The 27,885-nt window shown below is 36.6% G+C and overlaps 1 protein-coding gene across 1 annotated transcript; it reads left to right on the forward strand.

The window, feature by feature from the left end:
• The first annotated feature begins 17 nt into the window (after window positions 1-17).
• On the forward strand, window positions 18-27,885 carry LOC126722901 (uncharacterized). The gene is made up of 2 exons (XM_050426051.1): window positions 18-221; window positions 27,264-27,885. The coding sequence occupies exons 1-2, from the start codon at window positions 201-203 to the stop codon at window positions 27,732-27,734; spliced, it is 492 nt and encodes a 163-aa protein (XP_050282008.1). The 5' UTR covers window positions 18-200; the 3' UTR covers window positions 27,735-27,885.

Consider the following 27,885-nt stretch of genomic DNA (forward strand, 5'->3'; position numbering starts at 1 on the left):
TTTGCCAAGGCCAAACTTCTTTGATACAATTAAAAAAAATCATAACGTCATTCATCTACCAAAGTTACTTCAACATCTTATCTTTCCAAACTCTCATCCTTTTCCAAGAATATCATCCTCATCCTTTCCACAAAGCCCTTACACATATCATAGTACGTATATTCTCCGATTCTTGTTGTCTTCTAAATAGTACAATTTCCATGGCTAACCCTCTTGATGAGGTTCAGCTGCCCGATGGGTATCTCTCAGATGATGCAATGATTGTCTTAACGACAGCCACGGTGACAAGCACGGAGAATTCAACCTTTTCCGGAGATGAAAACAATGATATGTCACAGCTAGGAAAAGATGTCCTTCCAATAAAAAAGATACCAGACTTGGCTGAGAACTATTATAGGTTTGACTGGAAGGTGGGAAAATCAGTTCATCGAAAGCTGCTCAAGAAAGTTAATCAAGCGGTACCGGTGCCGAATGTGAACTCGCATCAAATGAAAAATCGAAGCATCCAAAGGAGTTTAAGCATTGACTCGCCGCGAACACCTCCGAATAAAAAGGGAGACGAGTTGCTGCTAAAACATGAGCGTTTCAAGGTACGAACCATAAACTTTTATGGAAGTGTTGAGCAACGTGATCAAGGCACCCAAGGCAGTCAAGGTAGTAATAGTAGTACTAAGTCCGGTAGCTCTAAATAAAGTTTTGGATTTACAGGAAGTTCAAGAAAATAATGACCACTGCCTTTCATGTAAATTGAAGAAATTCTTGTTCTATGGAGATTTTCTTTTTCAATATTTGGTTGATTATTATTGCAAGTTCGCAGTTAATTTTCCTCTGGATTTTCCCGATGGTTTTATAACAACAATAAAACTAAGTTCCAGTTCCAAAAGTATAGGGTCGGTTTCCAAAGGATTATATTTTGATCTATATTTACAAATCAATCATACAACTTTACTGAGAAGTTTTTGTAGATAATGGATTTGATTCATGACCCTCGAAAGGCCATCTTCTGCTAGCTCTTTTAATTTCTGTCCATTTAGGGAAGAAAGATCGATAGATAAGGTTTTGTAGCTCTTTTAATTTTAGCTGTACGACTAGATGTTATGCACATCAAATCAAGGTTATTGCTACATATACAATACTTTTTATAATTGTTAAATTAACAAGTACTAATTCTTATTTAATTAACACATCGCTTTTGTACTTATACCAATAACAACTTGTGAGATTTATAGTTATAAAATTTTTTGTGACATTTGACTTGTAATTAATTCAATTTCTAGTCGGGCAAGTAGTTGACAATTGCCAACGACTTGATAGAGCAAAATGAAGTTCTTTCAATTTTGGTTTTTTGGGACCCTACTCTAAAATAAAAGCAATTGATAGAATGTAGCAAGATCAATAATTATCATATCATATGCACCCATGGTAATATACAGATGTCGAGTAATTTTATTGATACCACAATTATCAATGGTGGCATTGAGTCGATGTTGTATAGTTTATGGGCCCCAATGTCGATGTTTTATTGATACCAATTATCAAGTCGTTGACCATTGCCAACAATTTGATAGAGCAAAATGAAGTTCTTTCAATTTTGGTTTTTTGGGACCCTACTCTAAAATAAAAGCTGATAATGCACAAAAAATCATCAATGAGTTGATCGTCCATACACATCAATGGGTGCACCTGAAGAACAAAAGAAAAGAACCAATCAAAGGGCACCGGTGGGGTACCAGCCAAAGACTCTCCGAAGGTTAAGTCAGAAGAGAGTTCTAACAATGCTTGAAAGTTTAAGTTTTAGAGAAATTGTGCGTACCTTATTTCTGAGGGTCTTTGGATTTTTATAGTAGTGTAGAACCGACCTCCGTTTCTTGTGTAGCAAGATGTTTCCTTATGGAGAAAATCATAATTAATGGGCAGATATTATGAGATCCTCCTTATGTTAGGATTTTATTCGTACTGGGACTCTATAGTCTAGGGTTAATCGTGAGACGCAAGTTGGTTCCATTTAGGATTTCTTGGAGATCACTAAAACCAGGTGGATGCCACGTGACCTTTAGATCCATCCACTATCAGCCCACTGATCTAGCACCGTCAAGTTTATTTAAATGGATCTTTCATCCCTAATTTTACCCTCTTCAGTTGCCCCCTCACTCCATGGGCCCGTGATCTCTGAGTGGACAGGCCCGTGGAGTGACGGTTCAATTTGTCTCCTGAAAAACATACCTAGCCTAACAGGTTGACTTAGGGCCATTAACGTCGTAGGACACGTGGTGTCTATCCAGTGGCTCATCACTTGGAACGAAGTGTTCCTTTGTCTTCCATGTCGTTCCTTCTATATAAACCTTAAACCTGAGTCCTGTTCTTGAGGATGAAGCCTTTACAAAGTCTTTGACTTCATCAAAAGTGAGATTAGTCACCTTGACTTATATCACCCATGTTTGCATTGACAATTGTGGTGCCTAAGAAATATGAACTCCCTTTTCTTTTAAGCTTAAGGCGATCCCGTCGATATCATGCTAGATGGCACAATGCATGAGCATATAGATCCCTACCGAGTAAGGGTTCCCATCTGATCAATCCAATGGCATGTTGTATGGATTTTGAGAATACCAATGAGGTAAGTGCTATCATTTGAAGTCTTCAAGAAAGAATAGCGCCATTGGTAGCCCCCCCTGGATATTCCTGAAATCCTTGCTAGCTTTATAGCTAGCTTATGGAGGTCTGTGGGGATGATAGCTTCCATGTCATAGACTAGAGAGAAAAGGCGAAGCTTCTATGGCTTGTAACTTGAGATTACAATGAGCCCAGAGAGTTGCAAGGAGCTCCTTTGTGTTTGCTATGTCTCATGGAAGATGGGATCACCATCACCTTGACAAGCTAGATAGCGATGATAATAAGCCATTTTAGCCACCAGTATGCATTAAGTATGATGACCATTCAAAGTAAATCATGTCTGATCCATAGAATTCCAAGAGGCAACGTAAGGCCATGCCTTGCATAATGGCTAAGAATTAGCTTTGCTAAACGAATCATGGCTGTCATGAAAATTTTGTATAACACAGTAGTCCTCAATGGCTTGATAAAATATCATTTCAAGGAGTAAGTAAATTGTATACCACACATATATGGTTAGTAGATGAATCTAGGTCTTCATGAAAGATACTGGGGGTAAACTAAATTTGCCCCTAGTAATTACCCAGAATCAATTTGTTCAATAAAGTATTTATTTTGAAAAAGCCTCCATGGGACTGCCAAAAGACAAGACTGAATTACTTTCATCCAGTATAAATTTCGCGAAGATAATTTTCATTAGTGATGAAAGATCAGCAAGTAAATCAGCCACTGAAATTATTGAAGGCAGTCATGTAGTCAAATCTATACATAGTCCCAAACATGTGAAATGGGAGGATTTACTCTCCGATTAAGCAAAAAGGGATACCATGATTCAATAGAAAGCTATTCATGCTTTTAAGAAAGAGTCAAGGAACTTCCCTGAATTTGTAGCTCGGGAGGCTAGAGATCACTCCCATTATTGGCAATAAGGTTCCACAATGCTGCCACTGAGTTAGTAGTTACTAATTGCATTCTTAAGGCCATTTGGGCTCATGCCTTGACAAGTTGTACTGTCACTATCTTTCCCAAGCTAGATTGATTGGCTCAAAGCGACATCCAAGCAATACAACTAGATAGTCAAAATATTTGTGAGTGTCCTGTAACGTCATTACAGATAAGCCATAAGGCATAAAAAATAATTTACTTAACCTGCAAGAACAAGATTAGTACCACTAAATGACTAGTTTGCAGTTAAATAAAGCTAAATCAGCCATTTAGCTTTGTGTAGATACAGGTCCATGGACAGGAAACCATAATGAGAAAAATTAAATCTTGTAATCATATATTAAGCTTGTCAAAACTAGTCTTGAGAGAAAATACTGTTTAGGCATTACTCTCAACTCAAACAATCATGTTTCTAGCCGTATATGAGAAAATATCAAAGTGAAGAAACTTCCCTCGAAACGCAGATTGGAGATTTTAAGAACCTGCCCTCACATTAAGTGGATGCTAGCTTTCTATGGGAAGTATCTTTGTCTCTCCTTTCAGCTTCTATTGGTGAAATAATGCCAAATGTGATGAGCTTGTTGCTGCACACATAAAGCTTGTTGCAAGCAATCCCATAGTGTTCCCGCTGTTAATGATGTGGAAGATGAGACCATCTTTAAGCAATTAAGCTAAACACCTTGACAGCGAATATCTAGTGTGAGTGTACTGTGAGTATATATATTTATTTCAGCAAATAGAAGCAAGTAATATAAGTCATGTCTACTACATAAACATCTTCAAAACTGGTGGCTACTCGTTAGGCCAACCAACATCAGCTTCAAAACGAATTAACAGCCATATTTTACTTTTAACCCAGGTGCGAATGTGATTAAAAGCACCTTAAAGCTTCACAAGAATTTTGAAGAAGAAAATAAATATAAGCCAATGAAAGCTCTTAGCTGCAGAAGGTAGTAAAGTCTGGCTTAGGCATCATCCAAAAGGCTTAGAAAGAACATAACACTTTCTTGAAGGTGCTCGTAATAAATAAGCTGACTTTGAAAAGACTAATAGTGATTGTAACAAAGCAAGGACCATATTTAATATATAATAAAAATGTCTTGCAACCATGTGTGAAGCCAAATTTACACATTGGTTCTCAAATTGATATGACCAAATGAGGTCAAGCTTCAAGAGAAAGGTAAAGGCAGAGGATAGATAAAGTAGAGAAGAATTCCCCGAATTTGGCGATGAGCTTTTCAGCTGGAGCCGTGACTGAGTTAAGGAAGGGAAAGAGATTTCTCTGTTTCCTTTACCTTAGCCAATCCCCCTTTTTTTTTTTCCTCTTCCCTTGCGACCCAAAGCCTTAGTGGGTCAGCTAAAGTTACATTGACCACAAGGGGTTTTCACGGGATGATGACGCGTCAAAAGTATACATGTCATCATGGTAACCGTCCAGTGGAATTCTTGACAAACTTGCCCTTTTTTAACAATATAATAGTCGGTGTATGCTGAACCTTATCAGATTTGCATTGAACTTGGAGATTCAACATTATTTTAATATACCACCGGCTTGCTGTGGTTTTGGAACTTCCTGTGGCTGTGGGGACAAGGAAGCTAGACTAAAATTAACCGGCCAAAATGTGTCTATAAGCAGTAAAGCACACATAACAAGAAGGTGTGCGCTTTGTATATCAATTATTACAACCCTTCTACACTTCTCAGCCTTCTAATTTAAACTTGACTCCACATCTCAAAAATATCATCCACCCAAAAGCTTCAAATATTTTCAAGGAACTTTTAACAACTTTTCCTCCTTTCACAATTTGTCTGTTTTTGTTACTAAGATTTTTTTAGTCATGTCTGGGCTGGTGGATATGTGGACTAGTGAGATGGCCAAGCTGAAAGAAAAGGGTCAAACCATGTTTTCTAATAGTTCAAGCCAAGGATAAGGAAGAGAGCTCAACTGGGTTGTTCCCAGCTTTTAGCCAGTTCATGCGAGTCAACTCGCCTGTGGTGTTGTATTCTGAGGCTTCAGTTTCTATGCTTGAGTGTTTGAGTGCCTTAATCCGTCCTCGATGACTGTAACATCTAGTATGACAGAAATCGCAAAAGAATGGTTCAGTTTCAGTATTACCAACCTGTAGCTTTAGCTTGTGGTCGTGAATTGGTAACTGGATCTTTGATTTGAGTGAACATAAAAGATCCATTTTGAAATTACAGTCGGTGCAACGGTAGCTGAAGCCCCGACAACCCATTTGACACACATTGCAATAGAAATCCCAATCATCTACAATACCGTGCAGCTTCAGATATTGAAATGGATGGTGCGAGTGTTCGACCTCATCCTCCAACTTGGCACATTCTTCATGAAGATAATACCGACAATCGTTGCACAAGTGATAAAACTGAAATTATCGCGACAAAATCAAGACTTTCCGTCCATGTCATAATGACGCACAATGTGTGCAGTGTGCACCATACGTTACTTTTCTGATACTAACTAATCTCGCCTGCCATCTAAAGCGCGTCAGGCATGCGTTGTTTCTATAAGGCCAAACTGGCTAGAAGGCATGTGTAAGTGTAACCAGCAACGTGTTAATGTGGATACCTTTTTAGGGTGCATCCGTCCACCTTGTGAACCCAGTAATTATCAGATACATTCAAGTATCCCTCACCCATCCTTCTTCTTCATTTTTTTTTTTTTTTTTTTTTTTGCTAGGTAAGTGTTTATGCAAGGGATAGAACCCTTGAGTTGAAAGTCACTAGCATGACTAGGTACCACTTGGGCCAACAGGCCCGGTGGTCCTCACCCATCCTTCTTGCAGACTTAGTAATAATTTAGGTACATTTCATCATGCGTTCACCTTGTGGATTTGTTAATAATATGTACTTCATTCAATATCATTCATTCGTCCACCTTGTGGACTTAGTCAATGTATCCGTCCATCCTGTGGACAATAATTTAGGTACATTTCATCATCCGTCCACCTTGTGGATTTGTTAATAATAAGATGTACTTCATTCAATATCATTCATCCGTCCACCTCGTGGACTGAGTCAATGTATCCGTCTATCCTGTGGACAAATTTGGATGCTTTTTGACACATGTTCATTTTGTGGACATAATTCATATGCCCGTCCATCTTGTGGCATCCGTCCACTTTGTGGGTTTCATAAATTTTTTATACTAGTTTGTATTTGTCCGTTCCATGGGTGTTGTAAATTTTGGATACTAATTTGTATCGTTAATTCTATGGACTTAGTAAATTTTGGATACTAATTTGTATCAGTCCACTCTATGGATTTAAATTATTTTTTTTTTGGAGCGTCGTTTGTCACCTTGGTGACTTGGTTCAATGATTTCTATTTGAGTCAATCATCTTTTGAGGATCACTTGGATTGTTCGTCACCTGGATCATTCATCACCCTGTAAGTTGGAAGATTTAGATTTTTTTGACCAAGGTACTCATTAGTGGATTGGATCGTCTGTCCACCCATAGGTAAGAGGACTTAAATTTTTACCAAGGCACTTGTGAAGGGCTTGTATCGTCCGTCCACCCCTTAGGTAGAAGGGCTTAGATTTTTTACCAAGGCATTCGAGAGTGGCTTAGTTTGTCCTTTCTCCCGTAGGTAGGAAAATTTAGACTTTCGACCAAGACACTCATTGGTGGCTTAGTTCGTTTACCCACCCGTATGTAGGAAGACTTAGATTTTTAACCAAGGCACTCGTGGGTGGCTTGGTTCGTTCGTCCACCCATAGGTAGGGCTTAACTTTTTAACCAAGGCACTTACGGGTGACTTGGTCCGTCCGTCCTCTCGTAGGTAAGAAGACTTAGAATTTTGTCCAAGGAACTTGTGAGTGGCTTGGTTTGTCCTTCCACCCGTAGGTAGGACTTAAATTTTTTTTCACTAAGGCACTTGAGTGACTCGGTTCTTCCTTCCACCTGTGGGTAGGAGACTTAGAATTTTAACCAAGGAACTTGTGGATGACTTGGTTCGTCCGTCCACCCGTAAGTAGGAAGACTTAGAATTTTAACCAAAGCACTTCTAGGTGACTTGGTTCGTCCGTCCACCCGTAGGTAAGACTTAAATTTTTTACCAAGGCACTTGTGGGTGACTTGGTTCATCCGTCCTCTCGTAGGTAGGAAGACTTAGAATTTTGTCCAAGGAACTTGTAAGTGGTTTGGTTCGTCCTTCCACCTGTGGGTAGGAGACTTAGAATTTTGACCAAGGCATTTGTGGGTGACTTGGTTCGTCCGTCCACCCATAGGTAGGAAGACTTAGAATTTTGTCCAAGGCACTCATGAGTGGCCTTGGTTCGTTCTTCCACCCGTAGGTAGGACTTAAATTTTTTTTACCAAGGCACTTGTGGGTGACTTGGTTCGTCCGTCCACCCGTAGGTAGGAAGATTTAGAATTTTGATCAAGGCACTCGTGGGTGACTTGGTTCATCCTTTCACCCATAGGTAGGAAGACTTAGAATTTTAACCAAGGCACTTCTAGGTGACTTGGTTCGTCCGTCCACACATAGGTAGTAGGACTTAAATTTTGTACCAAGGCACTTATTGGTAGCTTGGCTTGTCCTTCCACCCGTAGGTAGGAAGGCTTAGAATTTTGACCAAGGTACTTGTGGATGACTTGGTTCGTCCGTCCACCTGTAGGTAGGACTTAAATTTTTTACCAAGGCACTTGTGAGTGACTTGGTTCGTCTGTCCTCCCGTAGGTAGGAAGACTTAGGATTTTGTCCAAGGAACTTGTGAGTGGCTTGGTTCGTCCTTCCACCTGTGGGTAGGAGACTTAGAATTTTGACCAAGGCACTTGTGGGTGACTTGGTTCGTCCATCCACCCGTAGGTAGGAAGACTTAGAATTTTGTCCAAGGCACTCGTGAGTGGCCTTGGTTTGTCCTTCCACCCGTAGGTAGGACTTAAATTTTTTTACCAAGGCACTTATGGGTGACTTGGTTCGTCCGTCCACCCGTAGGTAGGAAGACTTAGAATTTTGATCAAGGCACTCATGGGTGACTTGTTTCGTCTGTCGATCCCACTGGGATAAGGATTAGGTGCCTGTCGGCTCCCTTTTGTAGTGTTTAGCCATGAGGTCTTGCTGAAGCGTTGGCATCCTTGATCGTCGATACCCTTGGTTATCGATCCATCCGATTTGGATGAGGATTAGGTGCCCCTCAGCTTCCTTTTGTGGTGTTTAGCCATGAGGTCTTGCTGGAGCATTGGCATCTGTCGTATGCTTTTACATACGATTAGGCATCCTTATGCATGGTAGGCCATTGGTACACTGCCCCCGGGACGCGTGATGCCTGAACTTTCAACCTTCAGGATGCGTTGTAGTTCTATTCGTCATTTTGATGGTTCAAATACTATTCATTCTAGTGGCCCAACTTTTGCTCCAACAACTCTCCAAGGCGTTAGGTGGGGTTTCGGTCTCTTGGTTGATGGTAGCCATTGATCATCTGGACCATGCAACTCTTTGTCTTAGGAGCGGTGATATGGCTGATCACTTGTTTCCCACAGATGGCGCCAACTGATAATGCACAAAAAATCATCAGTAAGTTGATCGTCCATACACGTCAATGGGTGCACCTGAAGAAAAAAAGAAAAGAACCAACCAAAGGGCACCGGTGGGGTACCAGCCAAAAATCCTCTGAAGGTTAAGTCAGAAGAGAGCTCTAACAATGCTTGAGAGTTTAAGCTTTAGAGAAATTGTGCGTACCTTATTTCTGAGGGTCTTTGGGTTTTTATAGTAGTGTAGAACCGACCTCCGTTTCTTGTGTAGCAAGATGTTTCCTTATGGAGAAGATCGTCATTAATGGGCAGATATTATGAGATCCTCCTTATGTTAGGATTTTATTCGTATTGGGACTCTACAGTCTAGGGTTAATCGTGAGACGCAGGTTGTTTCCATTTAGGATTTCTTGGAGATCACTAAAACCAGGTGGATGCCACGTGGCCTTTAGATCCATCCACTATCAGCCCACTGATCTAGCATCGTCAAGTTTATTTAAATGGATCTATCATCCCTAATTTTACCCTCTTCAAAAGCAATTGAGTCGATGTTTTATAGTTTATGGGCCCCAATGTTAGAACTACGGATAATGATTAAATTTATCATTTTTTAATAACTCAAAATTTTGGGAAAGCAAGTAATCCATATATATATATAAAACCGAAACTTTTGAAGCTCCTACAATTTTCCACGTCAACACAGTATTAAAAAAAAAAACATAAATGAACAATTTTCCATGTCAGCACAGTATTAAAAAAAAAAACATAAATGAAAAAAAAAAAAAGCAAAGAAAAACCTTTTCTAAAACCCAATAAAAACCTAAGTATAAAAAAACATAAGTGCAAAAAAAACTCTGCTGTTCCTCTCTCTTCTCTTTTTCTCTACCTTCTCCTTCCCCAAAACCCAACACTAAAAATCAATCCTGCCAAGAAGCCATCCCTACACTGTCAGGTCTGAGATAGAAAGAAGGCATCACCAACCATATGGTTTCAGAGTCGGAGAGTTTTTTCGGAAGCGAAGGTGACGATGGGACCGCAACAGAGCTTGAAGAGAAAATTAAATCAAACACCGCCACTACTGGTAAATAATTATATATATATAACCGAAACTTTTGAAGCTCCTAAAAATTTCCACGTCAGCACAGTATTAAAAAAAAAACATAAATGAACAATTTTCCATGTCAGCACAGTATTAAAAAAAAAAAACATAAATGAAAAAAAATAAATAAATAAGCAAAGAAAAACCTTTTCTAAAACTCAATAAAAACCTAAGTATAAAAAAACATAAGCGCAAAAAAAACTTTGCCGTTCCTCTCTCTTCTCTTTTTCTCTACCTTCTCCTTCCCCAAAACCCAACATTGAAAATCAATCCTGCCAAGAAGCCATCCCCACACTGTCAGGTCTGAGATAGAAAGAAGGCATCACCAACCATATGGTTTCATAGTCGGAGAGTTTTTTCGGAAGCAAAGGTGACGATGGGACCGCAACAGAGCTTGAAGAGAAAATCAAATCAAACACCGCCACTACTGGTAAATAATTTGCTGTACCATTAACTTATTAGGAATTCATGACCCTATATTATATTTTGATTAGGAATCCATAACCCTAACCAAATTTGATTAGGAATCCATAACCCTATATTGTATTATAAATAATATTTTTTAGGGATTATTTGTTACCATGCAACTCACGGCTAAAAATTTGTATTTTTCATTCCTCTCTTCTGAAATTTTTTTGCTCACTTTACAATTCTGAATTTTTATTACTCTCTCTATAATTCTTCAGTTTTTTTGAATTTAATTTTGTGAATTTTTATCTGGGTTCATGTGGCTACCGTTTAAAAACTTGATTTTAGTGTATAGTTTGGGGATTTAAATTCGAAAATCATAAGGAATTTTAATTTCTAATTCTTTGAGATTGTGTATTTGAAATTCTTTTATGATTCATATGTTAGATATTGGGATTGGTATGGGTTTGAATTTTTTATGATTCATATGTTAGATATTGGGATTGGTATTGATGATGGGATAGGTTTATATTGTAGAAAACAACATTTAGATAGTTTTGGTAATAGTTGATTGTATTGTACAAATTTTTTTTTGGCTGCACTATTGTAACAAGGTCTAATTTAGGATTTAGGGAACATTCAAAGTTCATCAATTGCTCTTATTGGAGTGGTCTATATTGCACATGTGGTTTGTCACTCTTAAAGAGCATGATGTGCTGTGACGTGCTAAAGAGTACTTCTCTTTGTATTGGACACTAAATGTGCAGCCATAACTTTTAATTTTTGCTTGAAAGGTGATCCACAATGTTGAAAATAAATCCATCATTCTCAAGTGAAATATATGGGGATAATGCAGAATCAGTGACACATGAAATATGGGAGTGCTCAGAAGCGCCAGAAGTCTAGAGACGAACCATGATGTTTCCATAGGTATAGTGTTATTAGCAAAATGGGCATGTCATGGAGGTGGAGTTCATGCTGAATATAGCCTGGCTGTTATGGTACAATCGGAACCAAAGGTGGGTGAGTGAAGCTAGACAGCAATGAATTTGGTGCAGACAGCTTCTAATCTTGATATGGAAATTTATGGAAGCATAGAAAACTAATCAGACAAGAGTGGTTGTTGAAGAGTGTAGATAGAGACCTCCTATAGGTATCAGGTATGTATTACAAGCTAATCAAGATCTAACATTTTAGATGGTTTTTTAGGATCATCAAGATCTATTATTGCTTAAATTTTATAAATTTTTTCTGCTATTAGATAATGCAATGGGTCTGAATGATTGATAGGATGCTTTTAAACCCATATATAATGGCTGCATGATAATATTTTTAGTTATTAGAGTTCTGAAATTACTAGAAGTTAATTTGTAATATCGACATGTTTAATGTTGACGATGCTCTTTTATTTGTCAGAATTGAATTGATATTACTATTTCATGAATAATACTACATTCTTACATGAAAGCTTCTATTAGTGGAGAAGGTTTTGAATTGACTACTTAATTCAACTGAATGTACGTTGTATATTATGTTTGATAACATTCGTCAAGAAAATATGAGGATTATCTGTTATTCACCCTCTCAATAAATATGTAATCCTTAAAAGATTTTTGTTATGATAAGTAGAAAAGTTGGAAGCACTACTCTGATTTGGATGCATTTTCATTGGCCTCGATTTTTCAATCAATGTGAAAGAAATCTAATAAGAGATAACAACCAACTAAATCAAAGAGAAAAAAGAAGTATAACATGAAATTGCTTAGATAGAAAGAAATGTTGGAATGATTTCCAGAAAGGAATCTTACACCATTAGGCTTAAAAACTTTCCACGGTTGTAGTGAAATCTCCACAACTAGATCAACATTTTTTGATCTTTCATGAAATGAAGGATACTTCTCACAGATAATTGGTAGCTCTATCACAAGAAATTGTCAATAAATGAGGTCCAAGTTATGTAGGGGGAACTAAAGTCATATATGCATTGCAATGCTATAGGGAATGCAAGATTAACCATCTCTCAGCAGTGAAAGATATAAAAGAAACAAACACTACAAAAAAATTATGGAAATTTCAAAATACAGCCGATCTGGTAAAGCAGAACATTGTGAAAATTAGTGATCTATAGATCAGACATAGTAGTCAACTTTCTCTGGGTAACTTTACTTAAAAGACTATTAAACCCCAAATTTATGTAGAAATATAGCTTATGAACAAATAACCAATGAATGGGATGTAAAGTAAACAAAACAATTCTAAGGAAATCTAGGATAGTGACTAATGAAGTAGTTGGACCACTTAAAACAAAATTAGTATTCCAAAGTAGTAACATGATCCTCATCCTGAGGCAAAAGAGAAGACCACTTCTGGTCCTTTATTTTAGAAATAAAATGAGGGTCCAACAAGTAAAAAACACACAAAGTATAAGAAACTCAGACATTCTGAATTTGTAGGTTTGGTGCTATACAAATCCAAGAAAAGGTATGATTTTTTTTTTTTTTTTGGTATAGGTAATAGAAGTTTTATAGAAAAGGCATCTAAATAAATTCTCTAAAAAATGGGCCATGAACATAAGAATTGTTATCCAAAGATCTCTGTTTAAACTTGCCTTCATGTACCTCCCTACTTGCCTCATGAGCCAAATCGGGGGTCTTTCAACATCTTCCCCACAAACAGCATTAAGCAACAATTGTTCAGCAGCAGTGGTAATTTTTGGTTCCGCCACAGTCCCTGCATAGGATTTTCTTCAATTAGAAATACTCATGGACTAGAAGCATATCCCAATGAATTGTAACTCAAATCAAATGACACTTCCTCTTCTCGTGGGAGTGGATAAAGGAAGAGGTTATGAGTTCAAAACCTACCAATAAAATTACAAAGTTACTGTTTTTACGTATTAAACCAATAAATATAAATCAAAGACAATTGGGTCATATCAAAATTATTGACATTACATATGATTTACAATTGATCTCTACTATAGTGACTTAAAAATAACTGGGGACAATTTTATAATCTTTAATAAGAAAGTTGAAAACCTTAGCCTTTGTCATAGCATGAGCAAACCTACCTTTCAGATTGGTGAAGAAACATTAGACACACACCTTTCAGTTGCTCACACATTCCAGAATTCCATATCCTAAAGGAGCCAATTCTTCAGATTTCATATTCAAATTTCACGTGATTGTGAAAGAAGCATCTTTAGAGGGACTTCATGACCACTCTATACTTGCTTTAAGCCAATGTAATATTTTTTTCCTTTTCTTTCAATCTGTGGTTTTTTTATTTATTTTAAATACCACTTAGTATTTACAAAGTCTCAAAGTGTCAATTATTAATTTATTATTTATGAGTTTGCTACGAGAAGGTTTTGGTGTTCTATTTTGGGGAGTCAGCATTAATAGTATTGTGGTAGTCCTACAGTCTTCAATGTTTGTTATTTTTAGTTATTGTTCATACCATGTGTTCAGTGAAATTTATTTTAGAAACATATGTGAATTTAGCATGCTGTTGTGACTAATGGCTATTAGAAATTTTTGATAAAATCACGTTTCTATGCACCAATTCTTTTGGCTTTTCTTCATTGATAAAGTGGGCTATATCTTCCATTATATCTACGTCTTGCTATTTTCCCAGGAACATATGTTTGCTAAATGAGCTTCTATTTGTTTCAAAGGAAAATTATTTATTTTCAACAAAAACAATTGTTTAACAACTTGCTCTGTGGGGTTAAATTGTTGTAATTGGCTGCATATACTTTCATTCATAAGAGATGCTTAATTCAAGGGCTTTTCACCCCTAAGGGGCTAAGCAGTTTACTTAGCACCTTGTTACTATGATTGACAAAAGAACCATAGTGACTAACCATCTTTGATCTTGCCATTTGCAGCATCACAAATGCACAATGTTAATATTTCATAAAGGTCATTAAAATGGATATTAGCTGGTGTCATCTCATCATATACATATAATAAATGTAAAAAAGCTGCATTTGTTGGGTTTTCTTTGGTTTTCAATGCAATTGAGCAATTGTAGCAGGTAGTTATGGATAAAGAGGTTGGACATGACCTAGGTGCTCTAGGAGGGTGCCTATTTTTTTTTTCTTTCTGTATTCATAAAAGGATTTAAATTCTAAACATCTAAAGTTTTTGATGGTGTGATTTGTTTCCAATCTAAATTCCAGACCAAAAGGATTCTAATTTTGTTGGCAAAGTTTTGCCTCCTTTGCCTTCCTTTTTGCAAATTTTTTTTGTTGAGAATGATAACTCCTATGAAGCTGAAGCTCCAGTTGTTTCCAATTGATGATGGTACTCACAAAATGGTGAGAGATTAAAAAAAAAAAAAAAACTTCTACTTTTTGATAAGTGAGATTCAAAGTTAAAATAATAATAATAAAACAAAAAACTTAAAGATTAGCATAATCCTCACATGAGGCTCTTTTTTGTGTGAATATTGTTACTTTTTAATTGATTTGGTTGTTTGTAGTTCTTTTGGGCACTTTTATATATATTACTGTGAATGATGCTTTGATGAACATTTTCTTTCATTCTTTTTATTTTCTTTTAGGTTTGGGAAGCGTTGTAGACTTTGCATTTTCTTTTCTTTTTTTCAACTAAATTGAAGTAATTTCCTATTTGTAGTCAGAAATTTCTAACTGAGGTGTTGGTCTTTCTTTCCTTAAGAAAATGAGTTAGGCTGCTTATATTTTGTACAAATGTAACTTTTGCTTGAAACCACCAATTGACAATTTTCGTTCTTAAAAATTTTAACTTGCAGGGGATGGGATAAAGGAGGAGGATGCTTGCGTCAAGACCATCAAGTGGAATACTCTCATGGAATTTAGCAATCGGGATAACTCTTGTAGGTACTATTGGCTTACAAGAAGGAATGGGAGGACCTGCATTTTTATTTATTTATTTATAGTAGTGGTTTATCCTAATAGTTTAGTTTGATTTGCATTTTGTTTGAACCCCATTAAGTTGAAATGTTCCCTCAAACATTACTATCTTAGCTTTAAGATAAAGATAGACCTAGCATTATTAGTTACTATTGCTATATATTTTTTTTCAATGGCCTATTGTAGTAATTGTGAAAATTGTTAACAGATGAATAAAAGCATTTAGAGTGTGCAACAATTTGATATAGAAAATCTAATGTTTAGTAAGCATTTGGTTCCAAGAACACTAAAGCCAAGACTGTGAAGTAGTTGCATGTTTTTTGGGGCTGTTTGCTTTTCTGGCTTTATGTCAATTGGGCAAGAGGTTTCTATGGGATCCTACGCTTCTAAGTATGCATCTAAACAGGTTTTTGGTATAGTAGCAATATGAAGTTGAGACAAATAATAATGAAATTGAAAATTGGGAAATGGTTTGTTGCGTGCTTTAGGTGGAAGTTGAATCTAAACTGGCTCTTCGATTAAAAGTTCATGTAGAATAATTGTTTAAATTATTCTTTATTATTATTATTATTATTATTATTTGTTGAAAAATGTGATGCAAACTTTGACTGGTGTAATGTCATTTTGGTCAATTTTGTAAAAAGTTAATTGGCCATTGAAACAAAAGTGTGTAAATATTAACTGTAAACACATCCAATTAAGAAAAACTCCAATCCTCTAATACAACCTTAACTAAAAGATAAATGCTATAAATTTGTAAAGTTATTATAAAATGTGATAAAAGTTATGCTTTTATTTAACAAAATTAATGCATTTCTGAACCTCTAAGAACAACTTTTCACAGTTAGATTTTACACAAACTCCTTTGTGATCCTAACACATTATGCCAATAAGAAAAAAAAGTTTAAGATGTTATAAAACTATAGATTTACTATTCAAAAAGATGTTATACCCTTTTTTTTATAGTTTCAATAAAATGTTAATCTATTGCATCCGTTACACGATGATTGTTTTTTATCATTAGACCTCAACTCTTATTTTAAAAGAATAAAAGAAAGATTAAATTTAATAGAACAAAAAGACATATTAAATTTATTTTCTAATAGTTTTCCCGTACATCGCACGGGTTAGCGACTAGTTTAATATAATATCAAAGCAGAAGATCTTGACCCAAACTATGAGATATTCATTGCATATAGCAAGTGCACAAGATACCTCCTCATAGCAAGATACATGCTGCGTAATACAAAATCAAATTTTATATTGTTCAATAACTTTTTAATAGGATTTAGCACAAAAAAAAAAAAAAAAAAAAAAAAAATTGAAAGGGGACAAAATTTAGTTACAAAATTAGTTGTAGTTTTATGCTATAACCTTATTCAATAAAAGATACATTATTATATATTTGAAAATTGAACCGTTGAATTATATGTTCTTTATGCTTTTAATATATTAATCGGATATTATTTACTATATGATCTATAAGTTTATATTTTATACATAATTTTAAACTACAAAAACTTGCAAATGAAAGATTTGTCAAAATTCAATTCTAATAAAAAAAATATTAAGTAAGGTTGTAGCTAAACTTTGTTCTATTTTTTCTATAAAAAATAATAGGAAGTTATATATATATATATATATAACATTATATTGTCTCCTTAATCCTAAATGCTTTCAAAATATTAAGGTAATCAAATATCAATAATTATCTTATCAATAAAATTTAAATTTTAAATATTATATAGTTTAAAATTATATGCAAAATATGGTTTTATAGATTGGATGATAAATATTAAATAAAATCCAATTTGTAAGGTTGAATTTAATCAACCATCTTGTTGGCTTTATTCCATACCAAATTTGCTTGTATTTCAGCATTTAGTAACCCTGTATTTAGGTGGGTTTTGTTGTAAAAGTAGTGAGTGAGATAGAGTGATTGAATGCTCAGAGTGTGCAAGAAAACAGAGTCTCGCGGCTTGATCTCGCAGGTGACTCGTGGCTGCAAGTCGCCAGAAGCAGCACACGTGCCAAGCATGCCAGAAGTTGAAGCGTCATGCTAGCTGGAGCACTACAGGACAAAATAGGACAATTGGCTGTTCTGTTATCGCGCGGCTGGAACTCGCGACTTAGTCAAGCCGCGAGCCACCCCTGTTTTGAAAAACCTGACGTTTCACATTCTTTTCTCCCCCCAGTATAAATACCCCTTATACCCACAAATGAAAGAGAGCTTCCAGAGAAAATTTTGAGAGAGAAACCCTAGAGTAAAACAAGATTGATTCATCTACAATCTCTACATAAGAGTCTCTTCAAATTCCTCAACTCTCTTCCTCTCCATTGTCAAATTCTTGAGAGGCATTTTACCAAAACCTTTTTCTCACCATATCCATTATTGTGAGAAGGCTATTTGGTGTTCTGGGAAGCAGTTAGGAAGGAACCAATCTACATTGGTTGATGCTATGGTCAAGTAGCAGAATCCGGGAAGCTAGAAAAGAAATGGGTTCGGCGTAACCTCGTTGGAGTAAGAAACTTGGAGGGCTTAGGTGCACTGGGTAGATTAGGCTTGGAAGGTCTACTGCTGTCCATGTATCCCAACTGCATTTTCTAGTGGATTGTTTACCACTTGGAGGGCGGCGGAGAGGTTTTACGCCGAGAGCTTCGGTTTCCTCTTCGATAACACATCGCATGTTGTCTTTGTGTTTGCATCTTCCTTCCCTTTTATTTTAGTCTTTTATTATCTGCTGTGGGTTGTGATTTTAATTTGGCTTAGATTGTTTTTCCAATTCTGTTTTATAGCTTTTGTTCATTTTCTGCACACTAGTTGTTTGACATAAAGTTTGAATTGGTTAATTTGTAAATTGGGGGTCTAAACGTTCAAGGGTATTTTTACACTATTTGAACTTTCAATTGATATCAGAGCGGGTACACTTCTAGTAGTTTCATTACCATAGTGTGATCCTTGACTCCCTATTGAGATGGATCGGTCTCAATCCCTAAATGCACCTCCATATTTTGATGGTAGTAATTATGCTTTTTGGAAGGTTCGCATGAAAGCATTTCTATGTTCCATTGATGAATCTATTTAGGATGCTGTTGAGATAGGTTGGACCAAACCTGAGGCAGCCAAGTCCACATGGGATAAGGCAGCACTCGCTGCATCTAATGCTAACAGTAAAGTACTCAATGCTATTTTCTGTGGTGTGTCTCCAGATGAATTTCACAGGATCTCTCACATTACTTTTGCCAAAGAAGCATGGGAGATATTGGAGACCACTTACGAAGGCACGAAGAAAGTAAAAGATACCAAGTTGCAGATGCTAACCACTCAGTTTGAGGAGCTAAAAATGAGTGAGGATGAGTCCTTTTACTCTATCTGTAGCAAGCTGAATGAGGTGATTGTAAGCAAGTTCAATTTGGGAGAGAAAACGAAGGATTCTAAAATTGTAAGGAAGATCCTTCGATCATTGCTGGAAAGTTTTCGTGCCAAAGTGACAGCGATTGAAGAGAGCAAGGACCTTGATGACATAAAAGTCCAAGAGTTGGTTGGTTCTCTTCAGACTTATGAAATGTCGCTGCCCAATCAACGGAAGAGTAAATCTCTTGCTCTTAAGACCATTAATGAGATGGTGAAAGACCATGACTCATCGGAAGAAGATGTGGTTGACAAAAATGTTGCATACCTTGTAAAAAATTTTCGAAAATTCTTGAAATTCAAGAATAATGGCAAATTTGGTGATAAAGGAAAATTCCAAAGTTCAGGAAGAGAGAAAAGAGAATTCAAAAAGAAAGATGGAAAAGAGTCCCAATCTACACAAGGTGTCACTTGTTTCGAATGCAATGAGCATGGACACTTTAAGAAAGAATGTCCGAATTATTTGAAATCGAAAGGCAAAGTGTATGCCACGACATTGAGTGACTCGGATTCATCCGACTCAGATTCTGAAGAAAGCTGTGATGAAGAGGGGAACTATTCAGCTTTTATGACTATTGCCCATGTTGAGTCTTCAGACGAGTTGAATCTGCTTGTATGAGACCTTGGAGAACATAGTGATGAAGAATCAGATGCTGAAGAAGATGAAAGCACAGCCAATCTTCAAGAGAATTATAACTCACTCCTGGAGAAGTCGAGTGAGTACACAAGAGTGGCCAAGGCAACTGTGAGAAAAATGAAGAAGGCAGAGGAGGACTATAAAAGTCTCCTAATTCGATATAGGGAGGCCAAATGTGAGATAGAAACACTGAATGGTGAGCTGTCAGAAGTTTACACAAAAGTGAGATTTCTTGAGCAAGAGGTTGTGCAAGCAAATGCTAAAATAGAGAGGGTCACCACTAAGAAGCTAGATGATGTTATTTCATCTCAAAAGAGCTTTTCAGACAAATCCGGATTGGGATATACCGGAGGAAGTAGCACATCTGGCAATATCACTAAAGAAGTGAAGTTTATAAAGGCCAAAGAATCAACTGATGTTGGCCCTACTGCTGAGAAGCCCAAGATAGAGGAGAAGAGGAATGTGGGGAATGAACGGTTGTTGAAACCACGTAATCAATCCGTGGGCAGGTCTGAATCCCGAGCCAAGTCTCATCCACGACCACAAAGAGGTCCTAGATCGAACTATATGTGTCATCATTGCGGACTTCAAGGGCATACTCGACCAAATTGTCAAAAGCTGAGAGCAATAAATAGTGCAACTCCTCAAAGGTCACGAGGACCTAGAAATGATAGGAGAAATTGGGCTGTTGAACCATCAAGAGATCAAAGTGGTGATACCAGAATGATGGACGTGATGAAGATGATTGGTGCTTTCACCAACTGCTTGGAGAGCTTCACACGAAGGTTTGAAAGCCCTAACTCTCGTACCCAATCCTATAAGGAAATCACCCCAAACGCAAGTGACATGTGGGTGAAAAAGGGTACTCATGCATAAGCATTACAACATGTTTGATTGTTTGATTGTGACGGAGTTTGATTGTTTGCTTTTTGATTGTTTGGTGGTTGTTTATTTGTCTATTTGTGCATACTTTTGTTCATTTTTGTTTTTGATCAATCTTTTTCTTCTTATGTGTCAAAAATCCAAAAATCACATAAAAATTGGAAAATCAAAAAGTTTGATTGACATTGTTGAGTTCTGTCTCAAAACTTGTTTTGCCTTGTACCTTTGTGCTAATGGCTTTGTGCATTTTCAAGCGTAGCTTTTTTCTTTGCACTCTTATCACGGTGGAAGAAATCTTGAATTCTATGTGACTGTTGTAAATAGATCTTCAAATTTGTCATGAATGATTAGTGAATGGTTATGTTGATTTTGAGACTTGCATAGACTTGTGCCTATATATCTTCACACTCTTTATTTTTTTTGCTAAAAAGAGCTCACCAAATGTAAATCTCCAAATGAAAAGAGATATTAAGCTGCAAAAGCCTGTCGCACATACTAGTATTTAACTAGGAAAAAGGGAAAGCGACCAAGAATTTATGTGAATGTTTATTCAATAAGCCAAAGACTATCTAATCAAGGTGAAATATCAAATATCACTCTCACAATAAGAGGAGACTATCTTAAAACGACCAAAAAGATCAAATGTTTTGATTGAAAGTGGAGTCAAATGTAAAGCTCCAAGATATGTTATCAAGTATAGTGGGAGGTCATATATGCATGCTTCTACAATTGAGATGGGTCACATGATTTAGTGCTAATTGTGTATCCCTTGGTTGAATTGATCATTGAAGCTTCACATTAGACTAAGGACTATCTCATTGTTGATATCCACACACAACACACAAGTTTATGTTCAATAAATGTCATATTCATTTGTGTGATTGTACTTGATGAAATGTGTTTTCACATGCTCAATCTTTGTTGATTCAAGCACAAAAAGGATTTTGAGTGTTTTAGGTGTTTTTTTTTTTAAAGTATTTTGTTCTTAAAAACTGAAAATTTCAAAAATCATTTTTGCCTTGTTTTGGCGACTCAGTCGCGGGTAAGTCAAGTCGCATGCCACAGTCGCGAGCTCGCGGGTCAATTTTGGCTACTTGTTCGCGAGTGGAAGGTCTAGTCGTGAGGGGTACACAGAGATTTTTGTGGCTCAGCTCGCGGCTCTCTCGCGAGTAAGACTTCCAGTCATGAAAAACACTTAGAAAATTTTTCAAAACTTTTGTCTTGAAGTGTTTTGGCGGGTGGATCTGGTGACTTACCTCAGCCGCGAAAAACGCATGTTTTGCACAGTAAAGGCAGTTTTTAAAATCTTTTTCAATTTTCCCTCGAACTTTTTGTGACTGTTCATCTTCTCTCTCAACTGTCTCCTTCCCAAACGCTCCGTGTAACCCATTTCAAACTCTATTGTTGCTTCATTTCTTCTCAAAATCATCAAGAAAAGGTATGGGTCTTCTCTTCCTCACTTCATATGTTATGGTTTGTGTGTTACTTTCTTGCTGTTTGGGTTGTTATTTTTGTCATATTGTGTTCAATCGTTTTACTCTTTGTGTGCTGGGTATGGTGGATTGTGTTTGATGTTGATTTCATCTGGTATTGTTTTGTTGGTCACAATGTTCTTATCTTTGTTTTGTGCTTTGACATTTGTTGGTGTTTATACTCTTTTGGGAAATGGGTTTGGTGTTTTTTTGGTTTTTACTCTGTTTGTGTGTATGAAAGTTTACTTGTGTCTGTGGTTTAGGATTACCTATCTTGTATCACTGTGTTTTTGGTGCCACTACTTGTGTGTGCTTCTATCTTGAGTGTATTACTTTAATACATTCATTTTTCTGTTTGATTTGTCCCACTGCCATTTTTTTTGGTTGTATGTGGTTCTCATTGTGCATTTCAGTCTCATGATAGATTGTCTTATTGACAGTCATCTTTAAGTTTATCTTACTCTGTGCTCTATTGCACTTTCACCATTGTGTTGCACCTGCCTCATTCTATATTGTCATGATTTTTGTTTGAAATTATGTGTGATTTCTATGGCTTACATTCATTTCTGAATCTAATTGAGTTGATATCTGTCCTTTGTGGTGCTGTTTTTGGTTCTTTGCTGTGTGCCTATTCTTTTGCAGATGTCTCGTCGATCCTCTAAGGGCAAAGATATTTTTACTGATGATCCATCAACCCCAGTTGCTAAAAGGACTCGACTCTCATCTCAATCATCTCAAGACTCCAATTTGGAGAGGTTCAGAACCCCGCTTACCTCACACATCTACTTAAACATTTTTGACAAGGCATCTCCTATAGTGGAACGGGTGGTTGAGTTTGACACCTTAGGAACCATCTTTATCCCTCGAATCTTTGAGCCACGAGATTGGGCAAACTTATTTGGGAATTTTGTTGATCCAATGGATGAACTGGTTAAGGGATGCTACTCTAATACAAGTGATCTTGGAGTTAAACTAATTTGCTAGGTTAGAGGAAAGGAGTTTGGCATCTCCCCGAACTCCATAGCCGATATTCTCTGCATCACTAGACCTCAAAATGTGGATCTAACTCCGTATGATGATCGAACTCTAGAGACTCAAGACATTCTACAAGTTCTAGGATCTGATCATGAAGTATCCAGTACAGGCACATTCATAAGCACCGCAAAGTTTGCACCAGAGCTGACCACACTAAAGTTGATCATGTTCTCTAATCTCTACCCACTGTCCAACACTACCTTCATAAATCTTGGAAGAGCTTAATTCCTTTGTGATCTTATTACAGGAGCCTCCATTGATATCTGTGCCCACATCTTTCAAACCATGAGGAAGACTGCGGCTCAAACTGCAACTCGAGGATGTATTCCATTTTGCAGTTTCATCATGAAGTTCATTCTTCGTGAAGGCATTGTTCCTCCCTCAGATGGAAAAATGTTGACCTGTCAACGTCCAATTTCCATGTTCACTCTACAAGCCAGCAGAATCCATTCCTCTAAAACACCAAAGAGTGCATACATCCCTCCGGTTACTCCATCTGCTCCTGAGTCAGAGACATCTGTACATACCACACCTACTTCACGTGTCATCCCTGAAGTTCCACAAAGTAGCATTCCGCAAGCACAGTCTGATCCTCAAACTGATAGAGTGGGTAGTTTGCTTGCAAATATTCAGAAACGCATTGATGAGATGGTGACACTTCTCTACTCCACCAACAACCATGTTCAAATGCGACTCGAGTCCATGGAGAATCAGCTAGAAGCTATTCAACAAAAGTTAGACGACAGCCTTTAGCTATTCGTGCCAAAAAGGGGGAGAGCATTCAGTAAGGGGGAGAAAGCTCAAAGGGAAGTGTGCATAGTAATAGGGGGAGTACACACATACTTTTGTTTTAAGACTTATCCTTTAAATTTATAGGTTTATGTTTTTGGATATTTATTGTTACTATGAGTTTGATACACTATGGTTTTGGTGTATTTTTGTTTCTAACTCATAACTTATAAACTTGGTTTACTCTTTATATATATATTGTTGATGTTATTCAGTATATATTGTGATTTGTATCCATGTTGCTTTTGTAAGCTTTTAGGGTTTATGTTCTTTTACTTGTAGGCTTTATGGTTTGTACCATGCTTTATGCAGCCTCTATGTTTTTGTTAAATCAGTACTTCTAGCCAAATGTCATGCATTTTCTGGTTAAGTACTGTCACTCTTGTGCCCTTGTAGGATTGTTCCTAGATGCATATACTTAGTGTATTATGCATTGGTTGAGTGTTGGGCATACAAGTAACTTGCATTGTTTTTGTTTGCTTGTATGTTCAAGTGTTCATTCCAAGTGTGAATGAGCACTGTGTTCACTACCTTGTAGTGATTACTTGGTTGATCAAGCCATGGTTTGTCTCTTAACTCCATCTTTACTTGATCACATATTGCCTGTTTCATATACATTTCATGCTTTTCTGCATACAATGATCATGGTGTATTATTGTGTTTCAGGTGTTTCATGTTCATATGATTCAAGTGCTTCACAGCTTCTAGAGTTAGGTGTGAGTGAGTTTTGCTCAACTGTTCCCAACTCACATGTTAAGTCTAGAGTCTGTTTTAGGGTTTTATCATGGAATAGCCAAAGGGGGAGATTGTAAGGTTGAATTTAATCAACCATTTTGTTGGATTTATTTCGTGCCAAATTGGCTTGTATTTCAGCATTTAGTAACCCTGTATTTAGGTGGGTTTTGTTGTAAGGGTAGTGAGTGAGATAAAGTGATTGAATGCTCAAGAGTGTGCAAGAAAACAGAGTCTCGCTGTTTGGTCTCGCGGGTGACTCGCGGCTACAAGCCGCCAGAAGCAGCACACGTGCCAAGCATGCTAGAAGTTGAAGCGTCATGCTAGCTAGAGCACTACAGGACAAAATAGGACAACTGGTCGTTCTGTTATCGCGCGGTTGGAACTCGCAACTCAGTCAAGCCGCGAGTCCAAGCCGCGAGCCACCCCTGTTTTGAAAAACCTGACGTTTCACATTCTTTTCTCACCCCAGTATAAATACCCCTTATACCCACAAATGAAAGAGCTTCCAGAGAGAATTTTGAGAAAGAAACCCTAGAGTAAAACAAGATTGATTCATCTACAATCTCTACATAAGAGTCTCTTCAAATTCCTCAACTCTCTTCCTCTCCATTGTCAAATTCTTGAGAGGCATTTTACCAAAACTTTTTTCTCACCATATCCATTACTGTGAGGGGGCTGTTTGGTGTTCTGGGAAGCAGTTAGGAAGGAACCAATCTACATTGGTTGATACAATGGTCAAGTAGTGGAATCCGGGAAGCTAGAAAAGAAATAGATTCGGCGCAACCTTGTTGGAGCAAGAAGCTTGGAGGGCTTAGGTGCACTGGGTAGATTAGGCTTGGAGGGTCTATTGCTGTCCATGTATCCTAACTACATTTTCTAGTGGATTATTTACCGCTTGGAGGGCGGCGAAGAGGTTTTACGCCGAGGGCTTCGGTTTCCTCTTCGATAACACATCACGTGTTGTCTTTGTGTTTGCATCTTCCTTTCCTTTTATCTTTGTCTTCTATTATCTGCTGTGGGTTGTGATTTTAATTTGGCTTAGATTGTTTTTCCAATTCTGTTTTATAGCTTTTGTTCATTTTCCGCACACTAGTTGTTTGACATAAAACTTGAATTGGTTAATTTGTAAATTGGGGGTCTAAACGTTCAAGGGTATTTTTACACTATTTGAACTTTCACAATTAATATTAAATTTTCATGCTAGCTCGTCAACAACAAAAAGAACATACGATCAATTGGTGAGATTTTATATTTTGTATTGCAAATTTTTAAGAAGGCAAATGAGACACATTTGCTAATTAAGGTTGCAATATAAAGTTTAACTGTGCAAGGCTTTTGTGAGTAGAATACCTGTAACTGCTTTTCCTATAATGACTTTTCCCATAAATACTTGTATTTTAGACAAGCTCTCCGTCTCTTTCATGCGAGACTGGCTAGTAGTTCCCAATGTTTGACAATAAAAAAAAAATGCAATTTTATTCATAACAAACCCAACTGAAATGCAAATGGTCTAGCAAATCACATCTGATGCGTTAGTATGATATATACAAGATTCTGAAATGTCTATATAATTAAAGCAGACTTCTAATGTCATGGGATTAGATATGCAATTTGAATTAATGTACGCTAGCTGTCGACCTTTTGCAAGTGGCCGAGTGGTCCTAATTAGGTCATTGTCAACGTGATCTATAATAGTTAAAATTTGGTCCATGAATTTTAGATTTCTTGTAGTTCTCTATTAAGTATCGTGTGACTAGCTAGTTGTATGTATCTTGAAAGTTATTTTGCTTAATTAAAATTGTTAATAATAGATAAATAAATACTAGAAAGAAATTTTAATTCTCGTTTTTGTTTCTCTTTGTGAAATTTTTCCTTCAAACTTTCTACACGCACAATGTTACATGACACGCTGAGAAGTAAGGATTGAACTATGAGATTCTATCTTTATGAGTCAAACTATGATTTTTATTCTACCCCAAAACAAAACTATGGTTTTTATTTTATTTTTACCAATGGAAAATAAAAATTTATAAAAAGGTTTTTTTTTTTCAATGAAATTTATAAAAAGATTCAATATTAGATTAATACCCGAGAAATAAAATTAATGAGTATTTTGTGTTAACAAAATATAAATAAAAGAAAAAGATTTCATAATTGTTTCTTAATATATTTCAATTAACTATCTATCAAAATATAATCTTTTTTTTTTTTTTCTAATCGTTAATACCATTTGATTCTATATTGATTTTTGTATCAATTTTCCTACTCTCTAAAACTAAAGGCTACACTAAATTTTTTTATACAAACAAAATTATTATTTTTATTTTTAGTCTCCAAAACAATGAATAGAGCAATTCTATTACCAAAAATTAAGCTATAACTTTTGTTATAATTATCCAATTTGATAAACTTTAATTGACTACTTATAACTTTCATGTAACTTCATTAATTTCTTTCCTCTGCTAATTGTTTATCAAGGGAATAGTTGTGTACTATGCTAAAATCTTTGCAATGAATATGAGCAGGTCATCGACGCGTAGCTTAACTGCAAAGACCAAGTCATGGCTAGGAAAATTCATTGTTTGAAACAAAAATAGAATTAAAATTCCAGCTTTCGACCCCTATATATATTTGTCAAGGCCAAACTTCTTTGATGCCAAAAAAAAAAGAAAATCATAACATCATTCATCTACCAAAGTTACTTCAACATCTTATCTTTCCAAACTCTCATCCTTTTCCAAGAATATCACCCTTATCCTTTCCGCAAAGCCCTTACGTATATTCTCCGATTCTTGTTGTCTTCTAAATAGTACAATTTCCATGGCTAACCCTCATGATGAGGTTCAGCTACCTGAAGGGTATCTCTCAGATGATGCAATGATTGTCTTAACGACAGCTCCAGCGACAAGCACAGGGAATTCAACCTTTTCCGGAGATGAAAACAATGATATGTCACAGCTAGGAAAAGATGTCCTTCCAATAGGAAAGATACCAGACGTGGCTGAGAACTATTATAGGTTTGACTGGAAGGTGGGAAAATCAGTTCATCGAAAGCTGCTCAAGAAAGTTAATCAAGCGGTACCGGTGCCAAATGTGATCTCGCATCAAATGAAAAATCGAAGCATCCAAAGGAGTTTAAGCTTTGACTCGCCGCGAACACCTCCGAATAAAAAGGGAGACGAGTTGCTGCTAAAACATGAGCGTTTCAAGGTACGAACCATAAACTTTTATGGAAGTGTTGAGCAACGTGATCAAGGCACCCAAGGCAGTCAAGGTAGTAATAGTAGTACTAAGTCCGGTAGCTCTAAATAAAGTTTTGGATTTACAGGAAGTTCAAGAAAATAATGACCACTGCCTTTCATGTAAATTGAAGAAATTCTTGTTCTATGGAGATTTTCTTTTTCAATATTTGGTTGATTATTATTGTTAATGAGAAATATCCGTATAGCAAGTTTGCAGTTAA

Source organism: Quercus robur, chromosome 4 (assembly GCF_932294415.1).
Source record: "Quercus robur chromosome 4, dhQueRobu3.1, whole genome shotgun sequence".
In the NCBI taxonomy this organism is placed as follows: Eukaryota; Viridiplantae; Streptophyta; class Magnoliopsida; order Fagales; family Fagaceae; genus Quercus; species Quercus robur.